The sequence below is a fragment of the Penicillium samsonianum genome (genome assembly GCF_028829775.1).
Source record: "Penicillium samsonianum strain IBT 33392 chromosome Unknown utg000001l_segment0_segment0, whole genome shotgun sequence".
NCBI lineage: Eukaryota > Fungi > Ascomycota > Eurotiomycetes > Eurotiales > Aspergillaceae > Penicillium > Penicillium samsonianum.
The window spans coordinates 2,167,273-2,193,508 of NW_026643259.1; the positions used below are offsets into that span (position 1 = coordinate 2,167,273).

At 48.8% G+C, this 26,236-nt stretch overlaps 11 protein-coding genes across 11 annotated transcripts; 7 read left to right on the top strand and 4 right to left on the bottom strand.

The window, feature by feature from the left end:
• Positions 1-332: 332 nt before the first annotated feature.
• Positions 333-2,211, top strand: N7471_000841 (putative MFS transporter; the record flags this gene model as incomplete). The annotated part of the gene is made up of 6 exons (XM_057273562.1): positions 333-525; positions 591-624; positions 693-857; positions 946-1,417; positions 1,483-1,810; positions 1,898-2,211. The coding sequence occupies 6 exons, from the start codon at positions 333-335 to the stop codon at positions 2,209-2,211; spliced, it is 1,506 nt and encodes a 501-aa protein (XP_057141741.1).
• A 1,346-nt stretch (positions 2,212-3,557) lies between these two features.
• On the top strand, positions 3,558-4,559 carry N7471_000842 (uncharacterized protein; the record flags this gene model as incomplete). Its single annotated transcript, XM_057273563.1, has 4 exons — positions 3,558-3,642; positions 3,697-3,844; positions 3,903-4,249; positions 4,297-4,559. 4 exons carry the CDS (start codon positions 3,558-3,560, stop codon positions 4,557-4,559), a joined length of 843 nt encoding a protein of 280 aa, XP_057141742.1.
• Positions 4,560-5,216: 657 nt separating this feature from the next.
• N7471_000843 (uncharacterized protein) lies at positions 5,217-5,571 on the top strand (the record flags this gene model as incomplete). The annotated part of the gene is made up of 2 exons (XM_057273564.1): positions 5,217-5,311; positions 5,367-5,571. 2 exons carry the CDS (start codon positions 5,217-5,219, stop codon positions 5,569-5,571), a joined length of 300 nt encoding a protein of 99 aa, XP_057141743.1.
• A 119-nt stretch (positions 5,572-5,690) lies between these two features.
• Positions 5,691-6,769, top strand: thiA (thiamine thiazole synthase; the record flags this gene model as incomplete). Its single annotated transcript, XM_057273565.1, has 2 exons — positions 5,691-6,036; positions 6,123-6,769. 2 exons carry the CDS (start codon positions 5,691-5,693, stop codon positions 6,767-6,769), a joined length of 993 nt encoding a protein of 330 aa, XP_057141744.1.
• Positions 6,770-7,131: 362 nt separating this feature from the next.
• On the bottom strand, positions 7,132-8,622 carry N7471_000845 (inositol phosphosphingolipid phospholipase; the record flags this gene model as incomplete). Its single annotated transcript, XM_057273566.1, has 1 exon — positions 7,132-8,622. One exon carries the CDS (start codon positions 8,620-8,622, stop codon positions 7,132-7,134), a length of 1,491 nt encoding a protein of 496 aa, XP_057141745.1.
• A 296-nt stretch (positions 8,623-8,918) lies between these two features.
• On the top strand, positions 8,919-10,597 carry N7471_000846 (WD40 repeat domain-containing protein; the record flags this gene model as incomplete). The annotated part of the gene is made up of 3 exons (XM_057273567.1): positions 8,919-9,450; positions 9,521-9,684; positions 9,743-10,597. The coding sequence occupies 3 exons, from the start codon at positions 8,919-8,921 to the stop codon at positions 10,595-10,597; spliced, it is 1,551 nt and encodes a 516-aa protein (XP_057141746.1).
• A 1,375-nt stretch (positions 10,598-11,972) lies between these two features.
• N7471_000847 (helix-turn-helix domain-containing protein) lies at positions 11,973-12,551 on the bottom strand (the record flags this gene model as incomplete). Its single annotated transcript, XM_057273568.1, has 1 exon — positions 11,973-12,551. One exon carries the CDS (start codon positions 12,549-12,551, stop codon positions 11,973-11,975), a length of 579 nt encoding a protein of 192 aa, XP_057141747.1.
• Positions 12,552-15,119: 2,568 nt separating this feature from the next.
• N7471_000848 (transient receptor potential ion channel family protein) lies at positions 15,120-17,327 on the top strand (the record flags this gene model as incomplete). The annotated part of the gene is made up of 2 exons (XM_057273569.1): positions 15,120-16,953; positions 17,026-17,327. 2 exons carry the CDS (start codon positions 15,120-15,122, stop codon positions 17,325-17,327), a joined length of 2,136 nt encoding a protein of 711 aa, XP_057141748.1.
• Positions 17,328-18,800: 1,473 nt separating this feature from the next.
• On the bottom strand, positions 18,801-22,095 carry N7471_000849 (uncharacterized protein). Its single transcript, XM_057273570.1, has 6 exons — positions 21,941-22,095; positions 21,600-21,878; positions 20,452-20,492; positions 20,224-20,387; positions 19,131-20,160; positions 18,801-19,033 (listed from the first exon to the last, which is right to left on the bottom strand). Exons 1-6 carry the CDS (start codon positions 21,979-21,981, stop codon positions 18,900-18,902), a joined length of 1,689 nt encoding a protein of 562 aa, XP_057141749.1. The 5' UTR covers positions 21,982-22,095; the 3' UTR covers positions 18,801-18,899.
• A 300-nt stretch (positions 22,096-22,395) lies between these two features.
• N7471_000850 (GTPase-activating protein GYP1) lies at positions 22,396-24,630 on the top strand (the record flags this gene model as incomplete). The annotated part of the gene is made up of 8 exons (XM_057273571.1): positions 22,396-22,419; positions 22,494-22,509; positions 22,583-22,592; positions 22,673-22,789; positions 22,863-23,332; positions 23,384-24,264; positions 24,316-24,408; positions 24,466-24,630. 8 exons carry the CDS (start codon positions 22,396-22,398, stop codon positions 24,628-24,630), a joined length of 1,776 nt encoding a protein of 591 aa, XP_057141750.1.
• Positions 24,631-24,710: 80 nt separating this feature from the next.
• On the bottom strand, positions 24,711-26,116 carry N7471_000851 (dimethyladenosine transferase; the record flags this gene model as incomplete). Its single annotated transcript, XM_057273572.1, has 5 exons — positions 24,711-25,398; positions 25,479-25,543; positions 25,600-25,821; positions 25,878-25,915; positions 25,972-26,116. 5 exons carry the CDS (start codon positions 26,114-26,116, stop codon positions 24,711-24,713), a joined length of 1,158 nt encoding a protein of 385 aa, XP_057141751.1.
• Positions 26,117-26,236: the final 120 nt, after the last annotated feature.

Sequence of the window (26,236 nt, forward strand, 5' to 3'; positions counted from 1 at the left end):
ACCTCGGCCTTTTACACAAAAGCGGCAGCTCTCCACCTAAGCTTTTGCCAATTCCTCCGCATTCTGTTCTCCAATTTCTCCACTCAAAATCTCCTTCATCCCAGTGACCAATAAATATCAATAGTTTCTGTAGTCCCACCAATCTGAGCTGAGCTGGTCATTAATTCCTGTACTATGTAGTACGCCTCTGCCGATCCTGGCTTTTTTCCCTTTACACCCCGCGAATAAGTATACCTCCGACCCCGGAGATCTGTCCGATCTTTTCTCTCTTCTCTCCCGTTTTCACCTTCAGACCAGTATCCCATTGTTCATTGTGACGTCTTCGATTCACTATGGGCTTTTTGAGGCAGGAGCAGCCGGAGGATGTAATCCAAACAGCCCCTGATGAAGATATTGAGAAAATCACCGTGCCCGCTCACCAGGAGAAACCGCCCAGTGCAATCTTACCGGCTATTGATCCCGAGTTAGAGCGTCGAGTGGTTAGAAAATTGGACTGGCGTGTTCCGACGTTATTGGGATTTTTCTGTATGCTTTGAACTCGAGACGTTAAACGAACTTATATTCTAACTACGTGTTTCTGTGGTATCTAGATCTCCTCGCTTTCCTCGACCGAAGTAACATTGGGTTCGTCCGCAACAGCATCTTTGGACCTGCACGCAAAATAGCACAACCGCTGACAGTGTAAACCATAGAAATGCCAAAATCGCCGGCATGAAAGAGGACCTCGGCCTCGATGGAAAAAGCTACGCCTGGCTCTTGACAATCTTCTATATTTCATATACATTGTTTGAATTCCAAGCACTGATGTGGAAGATTGTCAAACCGCACCAATGGGCTACCTTCGTGGTATTCTCCTGGTATGAATCCCATGTGCCATGCTGTCAACCAGCCGGAATTGCAAATGTATATGAATGTATGAATTATAAACTGACGGATGATGGAAAGGGGTTTGATGGCAACGTGCCAAGCAGCGGTCAGTAATTGGCAAGGCATGATGGCGCTCCGGTTCCTGATGGGCGCCTTCGAGGCTGGCTTCGGTCCCGGTGTGCCCTATCTGCTGTCATTCTTCTACCGCCGCCACGAGCTGGGTCTCCGATGCGGTCTGTTTCTGTCTGCCGCGCCGCTGGCAAATACATTCGCCGGTGCCTTGGCATATGGTATTACTTCGGGACATGCTTCGTTGGCAAATTGGCGATTGCTGTTCCTGGTTGAGGGTGTTCCGGTCTGCGCGGCCGCCGTGCTGGCTTGGTTCTATTTGCCAGATAGCCCGCTGGACGCTAAGTTCCTGACTGAGGAAGAGAAGGATGTTGCGCGTGCCCGTGCACTGCAACAATCCGGTGAACCGGATCGCACGGGCAAGATCCAATGGAAGGAATTAGCCATGACGCTTCTCGACGTGAAAGCGTGGCTTACAGCTGTAAGTCGACCATCAGTATCATCGTGTGTATCGGAGGAATTGCTAATGTTAAACCGTGTACCTAGTTGATGTACTTCAGCTGTAACGTCAGTTTCTCTTCTCTCCCCGTGTTCCTACCCACCATTCTCAAGGAGATGGGCTTCACGGCCATCAACGCCCAGGGGCTCACTGCACCTCCATTCTTTGCCTCATTTCTGGCGACGATCGCGACCACCTGGGTGGCGGATCGTATTCAGCAACGCGGATTGACGATCGCAGCTTTATCACTGGTTGGTGGCGTGGGGTATATCCTTTGCGCGACTTGCACATCAGTGGGTGTTCGATACTTTGGTGTGTTCTTGGCGGCCTGTGGAGTCTTCCCCTCGATCGCCAATATTCTGCCGTGGGTTCTGAGTGAGTCATTTCCCTTCTGATCATTAGAGTTTGCTTCTATTTAAATGTCTTTTACTGACTGGACGTGTTACGTTGTACGTTGTGCAGACAACCAGGGCTCCGATACTCGCCGTGGTGGAGGTATTATTCTGTTGAACCTGATCGGCCAGTGTGGGCCTTTCCTGGGCACCAACATCTTCCCAGATGAACAAGCCCCAAGGTATGTAAAGGGTATGGCAATATGTGCTGCTTTTATGTTCTTCACTACACTCCTCGCTTTGTGTCTGCGTGTGCTCCTGGTATGGGAGAACCGGCGCCTTGACAAGAAGTATGGGCCTCGAATTGAAGAGGACCCGACAAAATCTGTGGATGGCCCGGTAGCGGAGGATAATTACGGTGCCAATTACCGTTTTGTGCTGTGATTTTTGGATTCTCTAGCGGAGATCACTGTATATTCTCATGCGTCTGCTTGCGTTCTCATATATATGCCCCAGCTGAAAGCTGTGATGACTATGATGTCAGAAAGCCCACACAGGATTTTCGAAGAGAAAATGAAATATGAATATTTTGTTTGGCCTTTCAGAACCAAACGACTTCAGGTGGATCTCATTCACGATAATAATTGCTCCCATTCCGCGACCTAGTACTTTGGCCCCATCGTAGTCACCCGTCAGTACAACGTACATCGATGCACTAAGTGCCACGAAAACACCCAATCTATACATCCAGACAAGCTTGATAGCAGTGATATCATCAGAGTTGTTGATTAATTTAGTATGTTCCCACCTGATAGTCAAGAATCTACTAGTTTGTGGTTAGTACCGGATAATGCCTGGCACTCGAAACCTTTTCCCCTTTTAGTGCTCTCATATCTTGCCGCTTTTTGATCCCTGAGTAAAATTGAGCACGTCCCTAAGTACGTACCCTGACGTCCAATTTTGGAAGGTTCTAAGGTTGATCACTGATCCTTACATGATCAAAATGCTCTCCAAGGTTGCTCGAGGACGTGATAAACCACTTCTCTTGCCAATAAGCGCACAAGCCGAAGACTTTCCTACTTATAATGTCATATTTTTTTTCGCATCATTGCTAAGTACATAAGGTTGCAAACCAAAGAGACAATGGACTGAATGGATTACTACACAAGACTTTTTTCCTGATCCACTTTCTAGTTAATCCAGCTGTTAGCTAGGTACTCGCGTTGTCCAGAGCCAACCCCCAACATACATGTTGCAACCTGTTTCACAGAAACGAGCAGAAACTATTTACACTACCATTAGCACCGGCGGCAAAATAATTAGCAATGGTCTCTAATACATAGGATGCGAACTTGTATTAAAATGGCGTGACAACGCCGGAGAACGAGGAAGGATGGCCGGCAAGTGTTTTAGCTCGCACCTTCATCTATACAATTGGACATCCATGCCCTGCTTGCGTAACCCATATCAGATTCAAATTAATATAGCGACTGTCAGTCGTCTATCCCCGTAAGATTTTTTATCAAGCTATGAGCCTAGTCAAAAATCTAGCTAAATGGGGCCTGAAATAAGTCCATATAAAGGCTTCGCCTTAGCCTATTTTATCTGCTTGCTATTTCGTTGTTAATTCGTTTTCAAGTTTCTCGAGTCTCTATTACAATGAGTAGCGCGAATAAAAGACCAGATTTCCTCGTCATTGTTGCCGATGATCTCGGTTTCAGCGACATCTCCCCCTATGGAGGAGAGATTGAGACACCTGCGCTCGCGAAATTGGCCAAAGAGGAATCCGAATGACCAATTTCCAGACAGAATTTGCGTGCTCTCCCACTCGATCCATGCTGTTCTCTGGGACAGATAGCCACATTGCTGGACTTGGTATGGGCATCGAGGAATCGCCTTCTTTACCCCAAAAAAACTTACATCTTCTAGGACAAATGGCAGAGTTCATGCGATCATTTGGTGATGGTAATGGTTTTGAGGGAAAGCCTGGCTACGAGGGATATTTGAACTTGAGAGTAGCGGCTCTCTCGGAGATCTTGCAATATGGAGGATACCACACGCTCACGTCCGGAAAATGGTGAGTTCCTACATCTGAGTTCCAAATATTCTAAAGAATCATTACTGACCCCCGATAGGCATCTTGGAATGACAAAAGAGATTGCTCCTTGTCCCAGGGGCTTCGATAAGAACTTCTCTTTGCTACCAGGAGCTGGCAACCACTATAACTATGAGCCTCAGCTGGATGATATCGAAGTCCGTTTTATCCACACAACTGGGTTTTGGATGGAAGGAGACAAATTTTTCGACCGGACAACAGAAATCCCCGAAGACTTCTACGTAACTCCTACATTCACAGATAAGATGCTGGGATTCCTCGAGAACCGCACGGAAAAAGAATCACAGAAGCCCTTTTTTGTCTATCTACGATATACGGCTCCACGCTGGCCTCTACAAACGCCCCGGGAGATCATCGAGAAATACGGTTGGTCCTCCACATGTATTGACTGTTCAATTACTGACTGGGCTCAGCGGGAATGTACGACGATGGTCCCGATGCATTGACACAGAAGCGGCTTCAGCGTCTCGAGGAGCTAGGATTGGTGGAGGGGAATATACAACACGCATCTCCTGTAGGTGCCATTGGGAAGGATTGGAAAGAGCTGCACCCAGAAGAGAAGAAGGCTTCTTCACGGAAGATGGAAATCTTTGCTGCAATGGTTGATCAACTCGATGCCAATGTTGCCCGAGTTATTGAGTACCTTGAGTCTACACATCTACACATCTACACATGAGCTGGAGAGTACATTTGTCTTGTTCATGTCAGACAATGGAGCTGAAAATATGTAAATGGCTTACCTGGTGCCCTAGCATTTATTCGAGCTTCTTATGAAGATTGAAGCACGACACAGATAATAAAATCTTACATGTATTATGTTGCAATGTGGGCTTAGGGTCCTAGCCTGCACTTTTGACTGTAATACCATTAAACGAATTCACCCTATAGCCATGACGCATTTCTTAATGAGATAGATAGAGTGCTCCAACCTGGAAAAGAATGAGGGCAGGAGCAATACTATCAACGAACTAACCATGTCATGGCGCACGTGACTAACTCAAGCCATCCATGGATCCATGGACGATCACTAACCTTAATCTAAGCCCGTGCTGAGATCTGCTCAGTGAGCCTGGGCCTCTTAAAAGCGGCAGCTCAAAGGGAAAATCGGGTATAGCTACATATGTATGCACGTAGTAACAGGAAACCTACTCCGTGGGGCAAAGTATGAGGTCCGGGGCGGAACACTCCGGGCCACTCATGAAGCCAAAGCTAGAAAAGCTAGAAACGTCACCTGAGAGCATTTGATTCGTGCAACGTAGCTCACCGGGAAGCTCACCGGAAAACCGGAGAGAGTCGGAGTATTATGACATCTCGATAGGTGGGATGGTGGGGTATGATTTGTTGGCCATATAAGGTTGAGCTGCCCGCAGTTCCTTTTTTCTCTTCTTCCTCTCTCCATCAATCCATTGACGAATTTACATTACAACAGTAACTATCTACTACCATGTATACTTGCATACCCTCAGGGCTGACTCTCGTTTAGATCCCAAACGGAAAAGTACATACTGCCCTTCCTTTGGGAGCCATGGATATTCTTTGGCTGGGCACATTATCCCTCAGGGATCAAGGTATATCAGGTAACCTCTGTGTATGAGCCGGTGTTCGTTCTTGCGTCGGTGGTGAATCCAATGTCTAGACATCAGATCCACCCTCGGCGTGGGTTCGTTCTGAGATTATACGGCCTTTAACTTGATCTGGATAATACCAGCGAAAGGATCATGCTCTCCCCCCTCCCTCTCCCCCAAACTAGAGTAGTCAAACTAACCAAGGCCCAAAGTCATATCCCCGACTTGATCTCTGAACCATTATGTCTCCTCCCGCTGCCATGTTTGAGTCTGCTACTGTTGCCCCTACCGGCATCAAGGGCAAGGTCATCGTCCCCGAGTCGGTGACCACCACCCTAACCGGCCAGGGCCAGTCAAACCTCCTTGAGCAGTTCGGCAACAAGTGGGATGAGTTCAAGTTCGCCCCCATCCGCGAGAGCCAAGTCTCGCGCGCCATGACCCGACGCTACTTCCAGGATCTGGACAACTACGCCGAGAGCGATGTTGTCATTGTCGGCGCCGGTTCCTGTGGTCTGAGCACTGCCTACGTGCTCGCCAAGGCCCGTCCAGACCTGAAGATCGCCATCGTGGAGGCCTCTGTGTCGCCCGGTTAGTCTTGTCCCATGCGAGCAGACTATCTCTCGTAGACCTCCACCCTAAACCAACAGAATATCACTAACAAACATACTATACAGGTGGTGGTGCCTGGCTAGGTGGACAGCTGTTCAGCGCCATGATCCTCCGACGCCCCGCAGACGCCTTCCTGACCGAGCTCGGCGTGCCCTTCGAAGAAGAGCCCAACAACCCTAACTTCGTGGTCGTGAAGCACGCCTCGTTGTTCACGTCGACGCTCCTGTCAAAGGTCCTCGCCTTCCCTAACGTCAAGCTCTTCAACGCTACCTGCGTCGAAGACCTGATCACCCGCCCAGACGGTAACGATATCCGCCTCGCCGGTGTCGTCGTCAACTGGACTCTCGTCACCCTCCACCACGACGACCACTCCTGCATGGACCCCAACACCATCAACGCCCCTGTTATCGTCAGCACTACTGGTCACGATGGACCATTCGGCGCTTTCTGCGCTAAGCGTCTCGTCTCCATGAACGCTATTGAGAAGCTGGGCGGCATGCGTGGCCTTGACATGAACGCGGCTGAGGACGCTATTGTTAAGAACACCCGTGAGGTCGCTAAGGGTCTTATCATTGGTGGTATGGAGCTTTCTGAGATCGATGGCTTCAACCGTATGGGCCCTACCTTCGGCGCTATGGTTATGAGTGGTGTCAAGGCCGCCGAGGAGACTCTGCGTGTCTTTGAGACCCGTAAGCGCGAGTGTGCTGAGTAAATTCGCACTCTTTTATGCTGGCTCGCTTTGTCGTTTCTGCTTGCTTCTAAATTGATGCTGGTCGACTCGGTGGAGGTTTATGTAGCTTTGATGATGACGATTTCTTAACAAATGCAATTCACACTCGTTTCGTGAAAACTCTATTCCGTTTGAATCTGTAGACAAGTATTTTATCTCGAGAAGCTGATCTTGCTTTCGAATTATGAATTAGTTTTGCCAGTCGAGGATAAGACTAGCTGGGCACATAATATACTACACTTTTGTAACCGAATATAAGCAGACAGATAAGCCACGCAATCGAGCCACACCCCTTCATGTATGATCTAATCCCTTTTCCACAAACCAGCTTGTGATAAAAGCAATCAATCGTCCTTCTGATCTCTCTCTGTTTCTTCTGAAGCAGCACCTACACCACTGTCGGCGGCAACCACCAAGCACCTCGCATTTCTCACCTCCCACTCAAACTCCTTCAAGGCACGCAATTCACCTGACATGAATAGTCCACCAATCAAACCATCCAAAATCCCAGCACCGAAGTTGAGCGTGCTAACCAGGACGAGGATGAATCCGATGTACGTGCGGCTGCCAACCCACCACACGCCGACCATGCAACCAATGGAAACCACAATAGACACCAGGAAATGCGCCAGACGCCAACGGCGCTGAGAGCGTTCACGGGCCACGTATTTGTGGATCATGTCAATGATATGATCGTATGTGTCTGGGGAAAGGGAGGCGTTGGGGGAGACGGGCTTTGAAGTTGTTATATGTAGGGTGGGAGAATTGGGAGAGGTTGGGGCAGAGTCTGTAGAGTGGGAATGAGGGTATGTCGGTGCCGAAGAACGGGTGATGACAGCCTCAACGGCGAAGTGGTCGCTCAGCGAGCAGAGGAGAGTGGGATGGCGCTGTGTCATGGATACTTGAACTGACTCTACTGACCAGGTAGACGGCGGGAATGCTGGCGGGTAGCCACCGTCGCCGATGAAGATATAATCCAGACGTTTGCCGCGCGGGTCTGGGGTGTCCTTGTCAATGACAATGTCCTCACCTTGGACTAAGCGCTTGCGCATGGCCTCAGTCCAGCGCCAGGTATTAAAGGACCCGTCGCATGTAGCTCCATTCTCCGCAAGATTGAACTCGGCCGTTGGAATAGGCCGATTCCGTGCTTTTTCAACAGGATCAATTGCTGCCGCGAGGGACGAGTCCGGGTGCAGCTCGCGCCAGGCGTCTCGGACAGGGCTCTGCGCGGTGATGAGACGGTGCGCGAAAGAGGAAGGCAGCATGTTGAAGTCGCCCAGGCCGATGACTAGGTGACCACGTTCCGCGGCGCCGCTCATGAGCTTGGAGATCTCCCATGCCTGCGCGGTCCGGTGGCAGAGGTAGGAGTCGTGCGGTTCGCGCTCATATGGCGCATGTAGGTGAGTGCAGAACACCTCGGCGACGTCAGCGGTATCAGGGCCGAACCTAACGCGTGCGCTCGCCACACCTTTCCCCACGAACCAATCTCCTCGGAAGAAAGCCGTTGGTCGGCCATTCAACGGGTAGCCGAACATGCTGCTTTCCTCGATCGGCCATTTTGACAGAATCGCCAATCCCGCGCCAAATATGCCCCCGTAATAAAATTTCCCATACGGCAGGATGTGTCGAGTCTGATCGCGAATGCTTTCATAATCCTTTTGGGTCCAACACTCTTGCAGTCCGACTATCTCCGGCGGCGGGTTGGCTACAGCCAACTGCCGCCCGATCTCCGACATGCGTTCATGGCGGTACTTGGCGATGTATTTGAGACCCCAGCAGTTGAAAGTGAGAATGCGGATGTCACTTGGAGCTTTGGAGGGTATAGAGTAGGCCATTGGGCCAGATATTGACCAGAATGAGCGTTGACGGCGATATTTAGGGTTACTAGCGAACAGGAAGTGGTCAATTAAGGTGACCTGAACGTCCACGAGTCCACGTGGTTTAATATGACGCAGCCAACAAAAGCTGCCCCCAGTCTCACCGCTTGCAAAATACCACACCGCCTTTATATTATGCTTCGCGACGCGTCCGATTGATTTTCATTTCGGCGCTCGAAATTGGCTATTGTCAACCTCATTTCGGCGCATTTGCATCTGCTTGTTTGGATGCTCTTGCGCATCCCTATTTTACAATGGATCATGCAAACCCCCAGCCTCGCCGCCGGGACCCTCGCGCCCAATCGCCCGTCGAGTCTTCCTCCGACGAACTAGCCGCCGGCTCCGACCATGACGAAGCCGAACGTCGCCGGGCCAGCTGGACCATGCAAAAGGGCTTCACCCCACAGCGCCCAAAGAAGACCGGCCGTCTCTACAGCGAATCCGAGAGCCCTGACGAGCTAGCTGTGGATGCCGACGAGTACTGGCGCTCCTCACGCATGCGCAACCGTCGCCGAAGCCCCTCTCCGATTGCCCGCCCTGGCATCCGTGACGACCATTCCCAGGGCGGTTCGGATGATCTTGCTGAAGATGACGTGACTGGCTCGGACGAGAACCAGGCTGGCGACGCCGACAACTGGTCCGATCGCTCTGCCACGCCTATTGCTACTCCGGTGCCTCCCAAGCCCGAGCATTTGAACTACAAGGAGAAGTTTGTGATGCGCGGCCACCTGCGCGGAGTGTCGGCTGTTCAATTCTCACCCGATTGCTCTATGATTGCTAGTGCGGGTATGTATTATGTTCATGGTCTAGCTACTACATGACTTGTTAACTGACTTAACTGACTTTTAAACAACAGGTGCCGACGCAGCTGTCAGGGTCTGGGACACTGCGAGTGGTAGACTCATTCATACCTTTGAGGGACACCTAGCCGGTATCTCTACCCTTGCCTGGGCCCCTAACGGTGACTGGATTGCGACTGGTTCTGACGACAAAACAATTCGCTTCTGGAACGTGAACACTGTAAGAAACCCATCCATCATTTTATGTTCTAGGGCCTTTTACTAATGCTTTGATGCAGCTCAAGGCCCACACCAAGGTCTTTGATGGCCATCAAAACTACGTGTATCAAATCGCATTCGCACCGAAGGGTAACATCCTTGTCAGCGGTTCCTACGACGAGGCTGTGTTCATGTGGGATGTTCGCCGAGCCCACGTTATGCGCTCCCTTCCAGCCCACTCCGACCCTGTTGCCGGTATCGATGTTGTGTATGACGGAACCCTAATCGCCTCATGCGCTCTGGATGGGCTTATTCGTATCTGGGACACCCACAGTGGCCAGTGTCTCCGCACCCTGGTGATGGAAGACAACCCGCCTGCAACATGCGTCAAGTTCTCCCCCAACGGCAAATATGTCTTGGCCTGGACCCTGGATGGCTGCATTCGGATGTGGAGTTATGTTGAGAGCCGTGTCGTTAAGACATTCCAAGGTCATGTCAACGACAAATACAGCTTGTCGGGATGCTTCGGTACTTATGGGCCCCGAGATGTGATCTACAACCCGCCCCTGTGTTTCGCCGTCAGCGGCAGTGAGGATGGCTCTATTCTCTTCTGGGATATTGTGAGCAAGCAAGTCCTGCAGCGCCTCAATGGTCACTCTGATGCTGTGCTTTGTGTTCACACCGGTACACTGAACGGCAAGCGTATGGTTGTGAGCTGCGGAGTGGACAAGACTGTTCGTCTGTGGGAAGAGGTGAATGAGGATGACACCGGATCTGACGGTGATGCGTTCAGTGATGGTATCACCCCTACCCCTGAGTCCCACTCGCAGAAAAGTACCCCTACGCATGATGCAGATGGCGATAATGCTATGACTGATGTGTCCGCTGTGCCTTCCACTGCCGCCACCCCGGCGGAAGATGTGACTATGACATAAGTTGACCTTTGTCATTTATCTAACGATTTTTCTTTCTTTCTGCATAGGCGGTTGCTTTTCGGGAAAAGGAAAATACCCTGGCGTCTGGTGTTGTTTTCATATGGACAATTTGTGTTTCCCTGCTGTTTTGTTCAGCTAGGGCTTTGATTCTTATCGATGATGTGTTTCATCTGATTGATAATTGCATTACCTAGGTACATTCCAACATGGGACATATCGAGCGAATGTAATTATCCAGTTTGATAATTGAATCTTTCACTCCTAACATTTAACAGTAAAGCTTAGTCTGTCTTCGAACTGGTAAAAAAAAATTTACATTTTCTGGGTCGCTCTACTCTTCTTGCGCCAACATTTAATTTCCCATTTGATTGATGGGAAGGTGAGAACTCCTATATGATTTGGTGGGAAGGGGGTGAAAAACGATTGTCTTCATATCGAAAAGGAACATAGGCTCTATATAAATGCAACAAAGGCTACAAGAAACCAAACCTACCAGACATGAACACAGTGTTTGCAAATATATTGACTGAAATGAAAGACATGCACCTCAAAACAAAGAGGAAACCCATAGTTATGTTTATTGACCACTTGTCCTGTCCACTCTGAGTTCCGTTAGGCGAGTATTTATAGAATAAACCCCAAGCTCTACTTAGCCCCTGCTATCTTTTTCTCCGCCTAGTGAGTGTCTAGGGACTATCTAGGCAGGTATATCCAAGAATAGATGTAGTGAAGCACCGCTCATTCGTAATCGTTTCTGAAGCATAAGTGAGAATTTTATCTTTCAGCACGACTGCAGCCTCGTTATTGAAGAAGCAAGGATCTAGTGATATTCATGTCGTATTCCATTCTCGGCTCCGAAGGGACTACAAAAATAGCTCCGTGTCTAAGTAGAACATTTACTCCAAATGGCTATGATTTACCCAGATCTTCAGTCTGACGCATGGTATAATCCATTTTCCGTCTTAGGATCATAAATGGGTCTATTCTGCTAGCATGTTTCCTGCAATTTCCCGCACTTTATATCTGAGACCATTAGCATGATACAAACAAGCTGCTCGAAAACAATGACCTAACAAAGATTCCCGGAATCAATAATTTCTGTAGGTTACTAAATCAATGATACAATGAGTGAATACATTGTATTGTGGATGTTCAATGCAAACCGAGACCAATTATCCGCAATGTAATATAGAGGCCATAAAATAGTTTGTGACAAAACCAGTCCTGCAATGAAGGTTTCACTTCAATGCCCTATATATCCCGTATAGCTTATATTCGTCATGGCATGCAGAATAAATTTGGTTGGATGATGGAGCAGGCAACCCCCAAATGAACGCGCAACGCCTAAAATCCCAGGGTATATCTTTCAACAAGTCTAATTGCTGACGATTTGACTCGCTGTAGCAGATGCAGGATCTGACTCGTCGGGTCCTACACCAGATGCAAAATCACCAGCCCAGCCAGCGGGAGGTGTGTCATATGACTGAACCGATTGAGCCCCATCAACTTGTTTGGTAGCTCCTTTCCCAGCCAAAGAAGACCGACCAGGCGTCTGTATCTTCCTCAACCCATCATCATTCAAAAACCGACGAAGCGATTCCTTTCCAACTTTATAATCAACCACCACCAGCAGTTCGTCATATGTAATTTGAGGATTCGCATGAAAAGCCTCGCGGATTCGGGCTCGATCTTCGTCCTTCAGCTTTGACGGTCGGCCAGAGCGGGCTTGTGATTGGTTATTGACACGATTGCTCTCTCGGAGAATGGTTGATTTGATGGTCGAGAGTGGGATATGCGGGTATTCATTCTGGATCTGTTTGTACGTCCATTTGGCTGTGGTTCTGAGCACACAGATCCGGGTGCGAAGGAATGGATCGAGTTCGGCCCCACGGCGGCGAGATCTTTTCTCCGGTTTATCTGGGATCTCGGGCTTCTCGAGCCCCTCGGGCCCCATGGTAGCGAGCTTGTGCCTGGAGGGAGACGTGATGGGCGAAGTGGTGGAATGAGGGTCTTCGGTTGTCAGTCACGATGTAGTAGGCGGTATGGATAGTACATTTTCTGCCAAATGCTCGGCCCTAACAAGAAGGTAGTACGGAGTATAACTAACTATACCCCTCTCACATTTCTGGGTACATTCAGCCCTGGGGTTTTCACAAATCACAGGTTACACATGGTCGTTTGTAAGAATTATGCTTAATATCGCGAATATTCTTCGGTTTACAATCATTATTAGTTTTTTCAACTTCTGATGATAACATGTAGAAGAAACAAGACATCGAAAAAGATATATTGTATTTAGCATTATTATCTTGAACATAATGTTTTTAATATTACAAGAATAGTCGGCCCCTTATGCGGCCTTGTCAAGTATTTCAAGATAGTCTTCTGAGGTAGTATTTTTAGATGACTTTTTAAATATCTTTTTTATGGGCTTTTATTGTGGTCTTTTCAGCTTCTTAGATGTCTGTTTTCATAGATATTTTCTCCCCCTTCTCAGCTTGTTAGCTAGACGGCAGAGAAAAGGGGGAAAAAAGCATCTTTGTACAAGAGACTTTTCTATGTATTTTAACCTTTGATCTTGAGCTTGGATGTTTAAGTTATTAAAGTCATATGTCGTGTCGTGCCCAGATGAAGGACGAGGGCCGCATAAGCAGCAGACTATTCTTACAATATTTGAATTATTGAGGATTTTTAAAAAAGCATCTATAATTTAGGTTAGAAATTTACTCTATACTCCGTAGTTCGTATTCAACTCTTGAGTAGGAAGATTTTTTCATGTTGCTTTGATTAATAGCCCTGGAGATTTCCTTGGTGGGACTGTTCCTGGAGACGGGATCACGCCCCTATTTTGATAATATCATCCAATGAAGGGTTTGTTCATTGGTAACAATTAACCTGAAACCATGAAATGAATTCAATCCTTAGAGATAAATATCTGCAAAGTTTTTACGGATTACTCCGTAGCTGCTCTCTAGCAACAGGCTGGGTATGGAGTACGGAGTATAAACTACGAATTATGTACCGACAACTAGTAAGCACGTAGTGATAATCACTCCAATAATTGATGGCGTGCCATGTGCTGTCAAAAGCGACAAGAATAGAAATCTGTGATTTTAGGGTGGCACCCCAGCGCTTGGCCCTGTCTCACATTGATGATCGGACCATAGTTAGGGTGAACCCACATAGGTCGGTCTCAAATTTTATGTTTTACACGTTCATACCTTTCCGAGGTGTGTGTGCGATACGCACAAAATGTGATTTCTATGTTGTACAACATAGGGCTCTGGACTCGATTGGTCGCGTGCATCATAACAAGATTTTCACCAAGAACATTATGTGTCCATCCAGAAGCCTGTAAGGGGTCCACTGGGTAAGTCTAGAACTGGGATCGTGCGAGGATCTTCGATCGGCGCTCCAGTCATGCTCAAGCCCTGCAGCTTCTGTTCTCCCAGGGCTTGTGTGTGCGACACCTGCCCCGCGAGGGGCACACGTCATACATCAGATGCACTGTGATAGGGATATTCGATTTGTGAAGAAGCCGACAATGGATACTCATGTTTCGGTTCTGCAGGTACCGCTATCCCCGAGTTCCTTGCGCCTACTCCGTAATCCATTCAAATTAATTTGAATGGTCGAATCATAATTCGCAAGCGCTAGAGGGCAATTGACATCCCGTGTGGCTGGTGTGGCGTTTTGTTGTTGCCCAGGTGTTTAGTGTAATCCCTCGTTTGGTGTGGAGGAATGTGTTCCATGGGTGGGCGACCGGGAGAACTTTAGCGCCACTCCTTTGGGCTATCCTTTAGGCCGGAACCTTGGTAACTTGAGTGGCAAACCTTGGGTCTAATAGTCTGGAGGAGAGCTTTAAATATGAGCTTCAACTGTTTATGCACCTCAACTCCTTTTCTGGGGTTAAAGACGATATTTTGGTAATAATAGACATAATAAATTAAAGATATAAATACAAAGTCTAATGGAAATAGTAACATACCAAGTGTTAGGTCTAGACTGAAACGGGGTCAGGGCCAATCAGTCGCAAATTCAGGGGCCAAGCAAGTTTGGCCAAGTTTAGACTCGTAAAGTAATCTACGGTCGAGACTTTCCTCCCTCTTTTCTTCTTTTCACAGATCATCGCATCGTGAGAGGGGGAAATTCATTCTCTAATTTCCAATCGCTTCCTCTCTCCTACTACCCTCGTTCAATTGTCTCTCGCTCAGTTTTTTACAGCTCCTGGTTGCTCGAGAACCAGTGTCTCACACAATCCCACCGCCTCGTCCTTGCGGCCCTTTCGACTCATTTATTATTATTTATCTTTTTATTTCTTTCCTATAGCGGGTTGATCCTGCCTTTTCCTTTTGACTTTTCCCCCCTGTGACTTACCCACAGTCGCGCCATATATCGTTACAACCCGTCCGATCATCGCGCCAGTCGATCCCTACATCCTTGATGAATACGCGCCCCCTTGGTTCAAACTGTTAGATTTAGATTGGTATAACATATCGAATATCAATTGTGCTTGGCCAACATGCAGAACTTCATTTGGGCTCTGCTAGGCCTGGCCATTGTGCCTCAAGCCCTGGCAGCCGACACCCTATCCACGAGCGGATTCGACCTGTGCATGACCGATTCGGCAATCAACGTCCAAAAGATGGATGTTACCTACACTCGTTCTACTGGAGTAGTTGTCTTCGACGTGGCTGGTACCAATGCGATGGAACAGAAAGTGTCGGCGTCTATCACCGTCACTGCCTATGGCAACGAAATCTACAGCAAAGAATTTGATCCCTGCGGCGATGAAATTCATGTGGACGAACTCTGCCCCGTTCCCAAGGGCACTTTCAAAGCCAGCGGATCCATGGAAGTTCCGTCCCAATATGCTAGCCAGATCCCTGGTATCGCATTCAACATGCCCGACTTGGATGGTCAGGCAAAGCTTGTCCTTAAATCCAAGGCAGGCCAGAATAACGTGGCCTGCATCCAGTCTCAACTGACCAACGGCCATACCACGAACGTCGGCGCGGTCAAATATGTCTCGGCAGGCATTGCCGCAGGCGCTCTAGCACTGAGCGGTGTCTCTGCCATCGGCTCCGCAGGAACTGCTGGATCACCGTCATCCAGCCCTGGTGTTGGCGATGTAATGGGCTGGTTCCATTCCATGGCCACGAATGGCATGCTCAGTGTCGCCTACCCCCAGGTCTATAAAAGCTTCTCCTCGAACTTCATGTGGAGTACTGGTTTGATCTCTTGGCCAGGCATGCTGCAGTCCATTGACAAATTCCGTGCGGCTACAGGCGGTAACTTGACTGAGTCAAGCTACGAGTTCCTGAAGAATTCCTCTACGACGCAAAGTAGCTCATCATCCACCAACACGACAAAACGGAGCTGGGACTACACCATCCAATTCGGCGAGATGGTTGCTCGCTCGGTTGACACTTCCGCCGATGCTAGCGTTTCGAACAGCTCTTCGAGCAGTGGTGAAGGTTCTTCGAGCACGGTTAACGACCTGAAGAATGTCGCTCAAGAACTGATGGTTCCTTCTGCCGATGTTTTCATGACTGTTCTCCTGATCTTCGCCATCGTTATCGCTGTGGTTGTCGTCGGTATTCTTTTGATGAAGGTCATACTGGAACTGTGGGCGCTTTATGGCAACTTCCCTAACAAGCTAGCCGATTTCCGGAAGGATTATTGGGGCTTGATGGCGCGGACAATTACCAACATGATCCTCGTGCTCTACAGTATCTGGGTTCTATACTGTGTCTACCAATTGCGAAAGGGTGACTCGTGGGCAGCAAAGCTGCTGGCTGCCATAACCCTCTCTCTCTTCACAGCGCTTCTTCTTTTCTTTGCCCTTCGCATTGTCTACATGGCTCGCAAGTATAAGAAGGCCGAGGGAGATACCGACAGCCTGTACGAGGACAAGGAAACCTGGAAAAAATACAGTTTGTTCTACGACAGCTACAAGAAGGACTTCTGGTGGCTCTTCATCCCCGTCATTGTGTACGCCTTGGTCAAGGGCTGCATCATCGCCGGTGGCGAGGGCCACGGTCTGTTCCAAAGTGCTGGCCAGCTCGCCTGCGAAATCCTTCTGTTGGGACTCCTGCTATGGAGCCGCCCATATGCCACTAAGGCATCAATGGGAATCAACATCGCCGTCCAGATCGTCCGTGTCCTGTCCATTGCTTGCGTCCTTGTCTTCGTCGAAGAACTCGGTCTTTCCCAAACAACAAAGACAGTCACCGGCATTGTCCTCATTGTCGTGCAGTCTACTCTCACTGCGGTCCTCGCTATTCTCATTGCAGTCAACGCCTTCATCGCCTGCTGCCGCGAGAACCCGCATGCTAAGCGGAGAAGAGAAGCTGGTAAGTCAAAGATACCTTGTGATCCAAGTCCCATCTCAACATGTCCATATACTAACGATTTCTTTCTTATAGAAAAAGCAAACCGCGATATCGATGACCTCACTCCCTTGGACGCCCGAGACTCCCTCCTTATGGAACACCCACAGCGCAAGCAATACGCCGAGATGAGCAACTTCAACTTCACCGGCCCCTACGAGTCCTACCGAGATGAGCCCAAGCGAGCCAGATCACCTGGCAGCAACGAACGCGATGGCCTAGTTCACAATGACTACGGCGTTGCGCACGGCCGCAGCGCAAGCCCCGACAGCCACCGCTCGCGAAGCTCTCTTGAAGGCCGTCGTCCCGCAGCTCCGGGCTACGGAATGGCATATTAAAAAAGAAACAACAAAAAAGAATAAAAAACAACCAACGAAAGCGTCACAGACTTGATATGACGTTACATTTCTTCTTTCTCTCCCGTGTTTTTATCTTCCACTCGACATTCTTAGATCGGGCACGCGCGCTGTGGCTTGGGAGTTACTTTTTTTTGACGGTTTTTAGCGTGCTTGAAAATGGCGGCTGGGCATTTATTGATCTTCCTGCCTTTAGATGCATCTTCTTGTGTGATATCACTTCCATTCTTTTTTTCATCTTGTCTCTATACATACCTCATTCATTACCATGTTTACCATCTATCATTTATATTACCGCTTGCAATTGATGAGCATTTCTTCCATATTAGTTTCGTAATAATCCCTGTGACTTGTTCGTAGTCTTGTAACCCTGGCGACGTGGGTATGGTATCTCTCCTGATGCACTATATTTATATTGGAAAACGGTCCTAACAGCAGTCCGAAGTTGAGGTCAAGGATTTCGTCCCTTCTTAGCATAAACTATTTGAATGTAATCTCATAGTCTCATGTAGTTTTCAATGCTGTATAACTTATAACCTTATGATTTCTCAGTTAAGACAGAGGTCTACAGACAGAAACGTTGATATGCATCGTGGAAGTAAGATGGGTGGAAGGATATATAGAGCAACTCAAAGTGAGGGGAGTCATCTATCTGAACAAGCTCGTGAAGAACATTGAAACTCCCTGGTAATTCTGTACTAAACGTGTTGGAAGTTGCTCAGGTGAGTGCTTACATTGTAGGGCCTAGCAAACCTTTCAAGAGATTTGTGAACTGGGCATTTTGAATGGCACCAACTGGGAAATTATCAAGTCACGTGAATTGCATGGCCCTATCTAGAAAACGACCTATACAATTGATTCGATCACCACTATGAAAATGACTATTCTGAGCACAAAAATACATAGATATTCACCCCAAGGTAGCCATGATTCCCAAGAAGTAATTTGAGATATACAAAATAGCCTTGTGTCGCTTGGTTGGGGCCTGTCGCGCTGGTTCCCACCTATAGTTCAAATGTTGCCATGGCTGGGGAGCCTCGTCGACATTTTGATTTATCAAACAACGAAAACCCTCTGCCCTACAACCTCCGCCCTAAACCTACGAGACCATCTACGACGTAACTTGAATGAGCACTTTCGACTTTTGATTGTGAGGCTAACTTCACAACAAAATGTAGTGTATCACCGAGCTTGAAGGTTGAAGACCCGCTCTCACCGATCACCTAACAATTTCCCTCCCGCTTAGCACGGATAGCCTCGACCCAAGCTTTCCAAGGTTGATTCCCGAACGTCGGCACTCGCGAACAAAAGCACGAAAGCACTGGACCAGATAACCTTGAAATGAAGTCAAAGAGTATGGGGATTGCCAATACAACCAGCGCGCCGGTTTTCCACGCGTTCGCTGGCGGCCACGCAATTATCAATCCATGAGGCCCAAAATCGCTGGCCTCAGGTAAAAAAAAAAAAGACTTAAAAAACACATGAAAGAAACGAAGTTGTATCTGAAACGAGAAGAGACTAAATGCGTCACTTGAAGGAGCCACAACGAGGAGACTAGCGCTGGTAGGGGTGGAAGGTGCGGTGTCCACCTCGGCCACCACCACGGTAGTTCGCACCAGGCTTGCCGGCGTTACGGGGTCCAGTGGGAGCATTAGCGGGTGCAGTGCTCTGGGGCTGAGGAGTGGTTCCTGTTTGATAAAAGTGTTAGTTACCACGAGCAATAAAATAAGAACGGAATTGGGATGAAAGGGGCACAATATGCAAAGACTCGTAAGAATCACATACCACTACCCGAACTTCCAATGCGTCTCATACCTGCTGGTCCGGTCGGGACGTGAGGTTGAGGAACTTCATCGTACATGCCCTCCCACGAAGTTGGGCCACCCTGCTGCTGGTAAGGCGAGAAACCGCGAGGGTCCATCGAGCGGTTAATCTGCTGTTGTTCGTACTTTTGCTGCTCGAAGGCAATCTGCTCGGTCGCATTGTATCCAGGTCCAGTCTGTCCTCTGGCTGCGTTTGGGGTTCCGTTGTTACTGTAGTTGGCGGCCATAGCGGCGGCGTTGGGGACAGGGCTGGCGCAATCGCTGCCTGGACCACCGGGGGCATTGGCTTGGTTGGGCTGCATCATAGCGGGGTTCATCATGTTGGGCATGGCCTGCTGGGAGCCAGGGCTCTGAGGGCCGGGGCCGGGGCTCATAGCACCTTGCTGCTGGGCACCCATCTGCTGCTGCTGCTGCTGCTGACGCATCTGCATCTGCTGCATTTGTTGCATCTGGGCCATCATAGCGGGGTTCATGTTCATAGCACCGCCCATGTTCATGCCGGGCATTCCTCCCTGACCGGCCATCTGCTGCTGCATCATGGTAAAGTACTGTTGCATGCGTTGCCAGTATTGGGCCATCATTTGAGGAGTCATCGAACTACCCTGTCCCTGCTGAGGGGCTTGCTGCTGACCTCCGTCGTTCTGGTTTTGGTCGCGGTATCCTCCGTTGCGGTGGCCCCCTCCGCGTTGTTCGTTGTTCTCACGCAGGTTGCCACGGGGCTGGGCTTTCTTGACCTCAATTGGCTTGCCCAGAATCTCAAGAGGACGGGAGAGAGCCTTCTCAACAGCAGCATCACCGTCGAAAGTAACGAAACCAAATCCACGAGGACGTCCGGTGTCCTTGTCCATCATAAGAGTGGCATCCACAACACGGCCAAACTGCATAAAGAATTGCTTGAAGTCCTGCTCAGTAGCCTCCTGGCTAACACCACCAACGAAAATCTTTGAAGTCTTCTCCTGTTCGTCGCGAGGAATAGCACGCTTGGGATCGATCTTCGATATTGGTCAGCAACAGCTCACTTTGCCTAAGTGTCCCAATTGCGAGGTAGTTCTTACAATTTTTCCATCCAGATAATGCTCCTTCACCATTACAGTATTGACAGTCTTAGCGTCACGGAAAGTCAAAAACCCAAAGCCGCGAGAGCGTCCAGTGGCGCTATCCCGCATGACGGTGCACTCCTGAACCTCACCGAATTGAGAGAAATAGTCACGGAGTGACTCTATATGAAGATCAAGATATGTCAGCCAGATGACGCGTTTTCCGTGTAGCAAAGACATATTTACCGTCTGTAGTCTCCCAGTTCAGACCACCAATGAACATCTTTCTAATAATCCCATTGTGATCGGTTAGCGATGGTCCAGCCCAAAGGTCAAAATCGGAATGTCCAGGGGTAAGATATCCAGTGAACGACATGCTGATGAAGACAAATGTGGTAGAAATAATAATTGGGGAGGGTAAAGGAAGTAAATCAACGTGCAGAGGCGGGTGGCGAGGTATTGCTATTCATGGGCTATTCGAGTGTGCGAAAAGAGTCGCTATTCTGAGCACAACTGCCCTAGAACAAGCAGGGCACGTGCTAGGTCGGTACATGATCTTTGTACCTCGTAGTCACTGTCAATGTATACTTGTATGGGCTTGAGCAATTTTGAAGTTCATGACCGGGATTTAACGTCAAGCCCACTGGTTTACATGGGCCTGGATGCAGAATTCATGTCCTCCTCTTTCTGGTTTGCTCAAGCCGGAGACAAGCGAGATGAGAAGCGTGGAGGTGCAAGTATTTCAGTCGTAAAAAGTGAATTGTCACTGTCTGTCTGTCTGACTCGTGAAAACCTTTGCCTTGTCTAACACAGAGTCCCAAGCTAGATAGCTACTTCTTGCTCTGCCCTATCAAGGTATATCGACAGGAAACTATATAGTATCGGCTGTACTATATATGAATCGTTTGTGATAAAGGTCCGTGGGTGGCGTGTGGTTGATTTGCGCAAGCAATTGTCTTCGTCAAGGGCTCCAGGGGATGTGCTTTTTGAGCCTCTGCTTGATTCCGTGGAGTAGATGCCGGAGTATTCCAATATATGAACGGTAGATCACTCTTTTGGTAGACGTTGGTGGTTGTGCGATAGGGTTCCTCGAACAGACATGTTGTTGATTGGTCGCCGAGCCCGCATTTTGTTTTCCCTCCTTCGAAAGCGCATGCGCTATCAGACAACCGGCAAATTTTCCTCAAACAGCCCATAGTCCACAGCCCAGAGAAATCTTAACCCGTAGCTAGGAGACTCCTTCCTGCACCCAGAATTGTAGTCGAACCCATGAATAGCAATTGGCGCCACCCAGGCTTGTACTGGCGAGATAAAGCCCAAAACCAGACGGATACATGCAATTGGGGTAGAGTTCGAACAGGGAGATGTAAAAGAAACGCGATTAGTGGACTTACCCGTCTTCTTTGATTCCTGTTCCGTGAGACTCGGTCTCGACAGGAGGGGGTGCCTGGGGAGTGGCAGGGGCGCCATAAGCGTTTCCGGAGCCATTTTGGTAACCCGGGTCAAACATCGAAGGCTGAGGAGGGTGCGATTCATATGTGGCAACAGGGGCAGGTGCGAAGCCCTCTCCAGCACCGTCTCCAGTAGGAGCAAAGTTGGTCGCGCCTAGATCAGTAGGCTTCGGCGCCTCAACCGCTTCAGTGGTGCGATTGGTGGAATCATCAGCATCGTAACTAAAGAAGGAAGTCTGATTAGAATTTTGTTATTTCAATGTAGAGTAAGGTAGAAAACATACAGATCAGCAAAGAGATCATCTCCATCCTCTGGGTCAGCCATGATAAAACAGTGAGCGGTCAATAAATCGATAAGAGAGCTAGTCACGGGAGCAAGTGTAACCCTAGTAAATCAGAATAGAGCAAAACAAAAGTAACAGAAGAGCGAAAACTTGAGAACAAGAGGATGAAGAAGTTGAGAAGTCCAATCGCGGGAATCCCCAAGCGGAGCGCTTACATAATGCGTTCTCTTCACGCGGATGAAAGCTAGGCATTCTGTATCTATATGGTTAGAACCTACAAGATTGCTTTGATTTGTCTTTCGTTTCGAGTCTATTCCTCCCAAATATGCTCTATTGATTTTCTATTCCGTTCCTACATGGCCTGGCTGCAGGATACGGCATTCGTTCTATCACAGGCCACCCCGCACGTGTATCAGAGTCCCGCATGAGCGCACCTCTTTCGGAATCCCCATACGATGGCGAACAAAAAAGGGCAGCAGGTATGTTTATTTTACAAGTCCTAAGACTTTCTTGGATCCTTGTATGCTGGACATTGAGCTGACTGTATCCCTAGGAAATGGTCCAGGTTGGTTCGTATCTTTTGCCTCCCCTTGCATTTTAATCGCAGCTCTTGCTTACATGGCCTTTATCTCCATTTCACAGACAATTCGGAGTAAGTGAAAGTTTTATATGCCCTCTTCTACAGCTATAAAAACAGCTGTATGGTCTGTTGAATGCTAATGTCCTTTGAAGACGTGCCGAATCGCCGTTCTGGGCTGGCCGAACTACGCCCCTAAATCAGGGACCATCGAAGTTCTATGGCTCGAATACTGTTGTTGGCGCATCATACTCACATGCCAATATTGTACAGTATGTTAGCAATGCATTCTACAGATCTAGCAATTGACCGGAATCGACGACTGACAAGTGTCTTCTTTGGCAGACCTACCTCCTCCCACTCAGCCCCGAGAACACCGCCGAAGCAGTCGGCAACAAATTCTGCATCGAACTTGGCTCGCAGGCCAGGAAACCTGGTTGCCTCACCTCCTCGGCAACCCTACCCCGGAATTATGACCGAAGGGGTCGACGAGTGGAGTCGTGACCCCACGGAAGAAGATGATGAAGATGATGACGATGATGAGATTGTGTACGATGATGATGAAGACGAATTCGGGCTCCCTAGTCTTGCTAGTATGAGGAGGAAAAGATCCGCGCCTTTGAAGGCCCAGAATATTGATTTCAGTGGTGGGGCAGGAGGCAACTCCTCAACACTTGGGTATGGATTAGCCGCCGCCAACAGGCAACGCGCGAATAGTTCAGATATTGCGGAAGAGCGTGGTGCCCCGATGTATCCAACTGCTCGCAAGGGGGAGGGGAAGATTCTCCGGCCTCAATACAAGGACATCTTACAAGGTATATATAAGTCGATGACTGAAAAAAGCAGAACCATGCTGACAGTTATAGACCCTGCCAATGCTTTGAACCTCATCAACCACTCCCCACCTCCTATAGATGCTTCACCTAAAGAGAGGGACATCCATTCGAGTCGCATTACGCGAATCAACAAGTTCAAGCGCATCTTGCAAGCAAGTACGGTATCTCCCACTGAGCTGCGGGATCTCGCTTGGTCAGGTGTCCCGGAAGAAGTGCGGCCAATGACTTGGCAACTTCTCCTTGGCTATCTTCCTACAAATAGTGAACGACGCATCTCCACTCTGGAACGGAAGCGTAAGGAGTACCTTGACGGAGTCCGGCAGGCCTTTGACCGAGGCAGTGGGGCAAGCTCTGCAAACCCCCCTTCAACCAAGGGCCGTGGCAGAGGGCTTGATGAGGCAGTTTGGCACCAGATTAGCATTGATGTTCCACGCACCAGCCCCCACATTCCGTTGTATGGCTATGAAGCCACTCAGCGGTCTTTGGAGCGCATCCTTTATCTCTGGGCCATTCGACACCCGGCAAGTGGTTATGTTCAAGGTATCAATGATCTAGTAACTCCATTCTGGCAGGTTTTCCTGGGCGTTTATATAACCGATCTGAACGTTGAAGATGGCATGGACCCAGGCCAATTGCCTCGGAGTGTGTTAGATGCGGTGGAAGCGGACACTTTTTGGTGTTTGACAAAGCTGCTGGACGGTATCCAGGACAACTACATTTATGCTCAGCCTGGCATTCACCGACAGGTCAGGGCACTACGAGACTTAACAGTGCGCATCGATGCAGCACTCGCAAAGCACCTGGAGCAAGAAGGTGTGGAATTTATGCAATTTAGTTTCCGATGGATGAACTGCTTGCTCATGCGGGAAATGAGCATCAAAAACACGATACGCATGTGGGACACGTATATGGTGCGTTTTCCCCTAGGGGACTGCTTTGCATGATATTAATCGTCATTCTAGGCCGAGGAGCAGGGCTTCTCTCGATTCCACCTCTATGTTTGCGCTGCATTCTTGGTCAAATGGACAGATCAATTGGTCAAGATGGATTTCCAGGTACGATTTTCTAATCGAATATCGCCTCTATTAAACAGGAACTAACGGTTCTTCTAGGAGGTCATGATGTTCCTCCAAGCATTGCCAACGAAGGGTTGGACCGAGAAAGATATTGAGCTCTTACTCAGCGAAGCATTTATCTGGCAAAGCCTGTTTCAAGACTCGCGTGCTCACCTCCGGCCTGCTGGTGATGAACCTCCTGAAAATGGTATCTTTTATTGATAGTAATCATAATTCATGATCCGAATTCCCAACTTCTATTTTCGGATGCTTTCCCCCGGGGCAGACATGGTCTGTCTCGCTCAGTTGAAATGAATGCCCTTTTGGTTGAATGCCCACAGCAGCTTCAAGAAATCATTCTCGTCACACATTCTCGCGCGCCTCTCTCCGAGACCAGTGTCATCCTCCAGGACCTGGCGTACCTTCTCACGGACTAGCTCTGCAACCTTGCCACGCTTCTTGCGCGAAGCTCCATTCTTGAGTGCTGCTTCAAGGCGGGCATTTGTGCTCTCCTTGAAGAAATCAGGAACATCGTCATCATCCATTTCCATGGCCTCGTCGGCCGGTTCCTCGGCAGCCTGTTCCTGCTCTTCCTCGCCCATGTCCATTACCATGGCATCGTCGTTGGCGACTTCAACCGGGCCATCCTCCACTGGGATGTCGTTTTGCGCACACCATGTCCGATAGTTTGCCTCTAGCAATTCCATGATGCTTGTCGTACCAATGAAACTGGACCGGAGAGTCTTGTTCTTCCGGACGAAAACAATTCGCAAAAGACCATCCCACTCTTCGTAGTTGATCTGTGGCCGTGGGTTCTTGGGGACCATTCGAATGACACTGGACTCGACCTGGGGCGGTGGCTTGAAGTTGTTCTTGCCGACCTTCATGATATGATCAATCTTGGCCCACATTTGCGCATTGACTGAAAGTCGACTGTAAAGTTTGTCACCGGGCTTGGCGAATAAACGCAGAGCGAATTCACGTTGGAACCTGTATGAGAGGTTCACATGTAAGCTCTCAATTACACAGAACGTTTCTGAAAACTTCCAGCCTTGATGACGGAGACTTACATGAGAACGCAGGAACGAGGCGCCGGAGATGTAGCCAGGAGCTTAAATGTGAGAGGAGAAGAGATCTTGACTCTGTTAGACTCGGGGAAAACCCTTGAAAAAGATATAGGACTGTACATACCTGGTAGGGAGTATTACTGATGCAGACATCGAAGTATGGGAGCTCCGTCTTCATCACATCTCCAAGAATGACCTCTAGGCGCTTTTGGTATGGAGTGGACTGGAAGCGCTTGGTGACTTCTGCGGCCATACGAGGATCCAATTCCACGGCAATACACTTCTTCGCCTTTTCCAAAATCTTGGCTGTCAAGTTACCAGTACCGGGACCAATCTCGAGGACAATCTATTGATTCACACTATTAGTGTTTGTCAAGCCAATCAATGTCTTTTGTAACTCACATCGCTTTGCTTGAGCTCGGCCTTTTCCACAATTGCAGCTAGATATCCACCTGTTAGCTAGAGAAGGCATAGTGCAGTGAAAACCAGTCCGTACCAGCAATACCAGGGTTCTTCAGAACGTGCTGGCCGATATCAGTGTTCATCTTGAAGATGCTGTGAGCGGCTTTTGTCTTGGCAGCAGCATCTGACATGCCATGCGAAGCGGCGCTATTGCGCTTCGGCTTGTTAACTTTGGGCATCTTGGAGTAATGATCCTATGGAATATGAAAATTATCAAAAGAAACCAGAGAGAAAACCTGCGGCAACAAAGCATGGACTTCAATGTGGGCTGGAACTTTTTTTGCGATAAGATTGCCGGC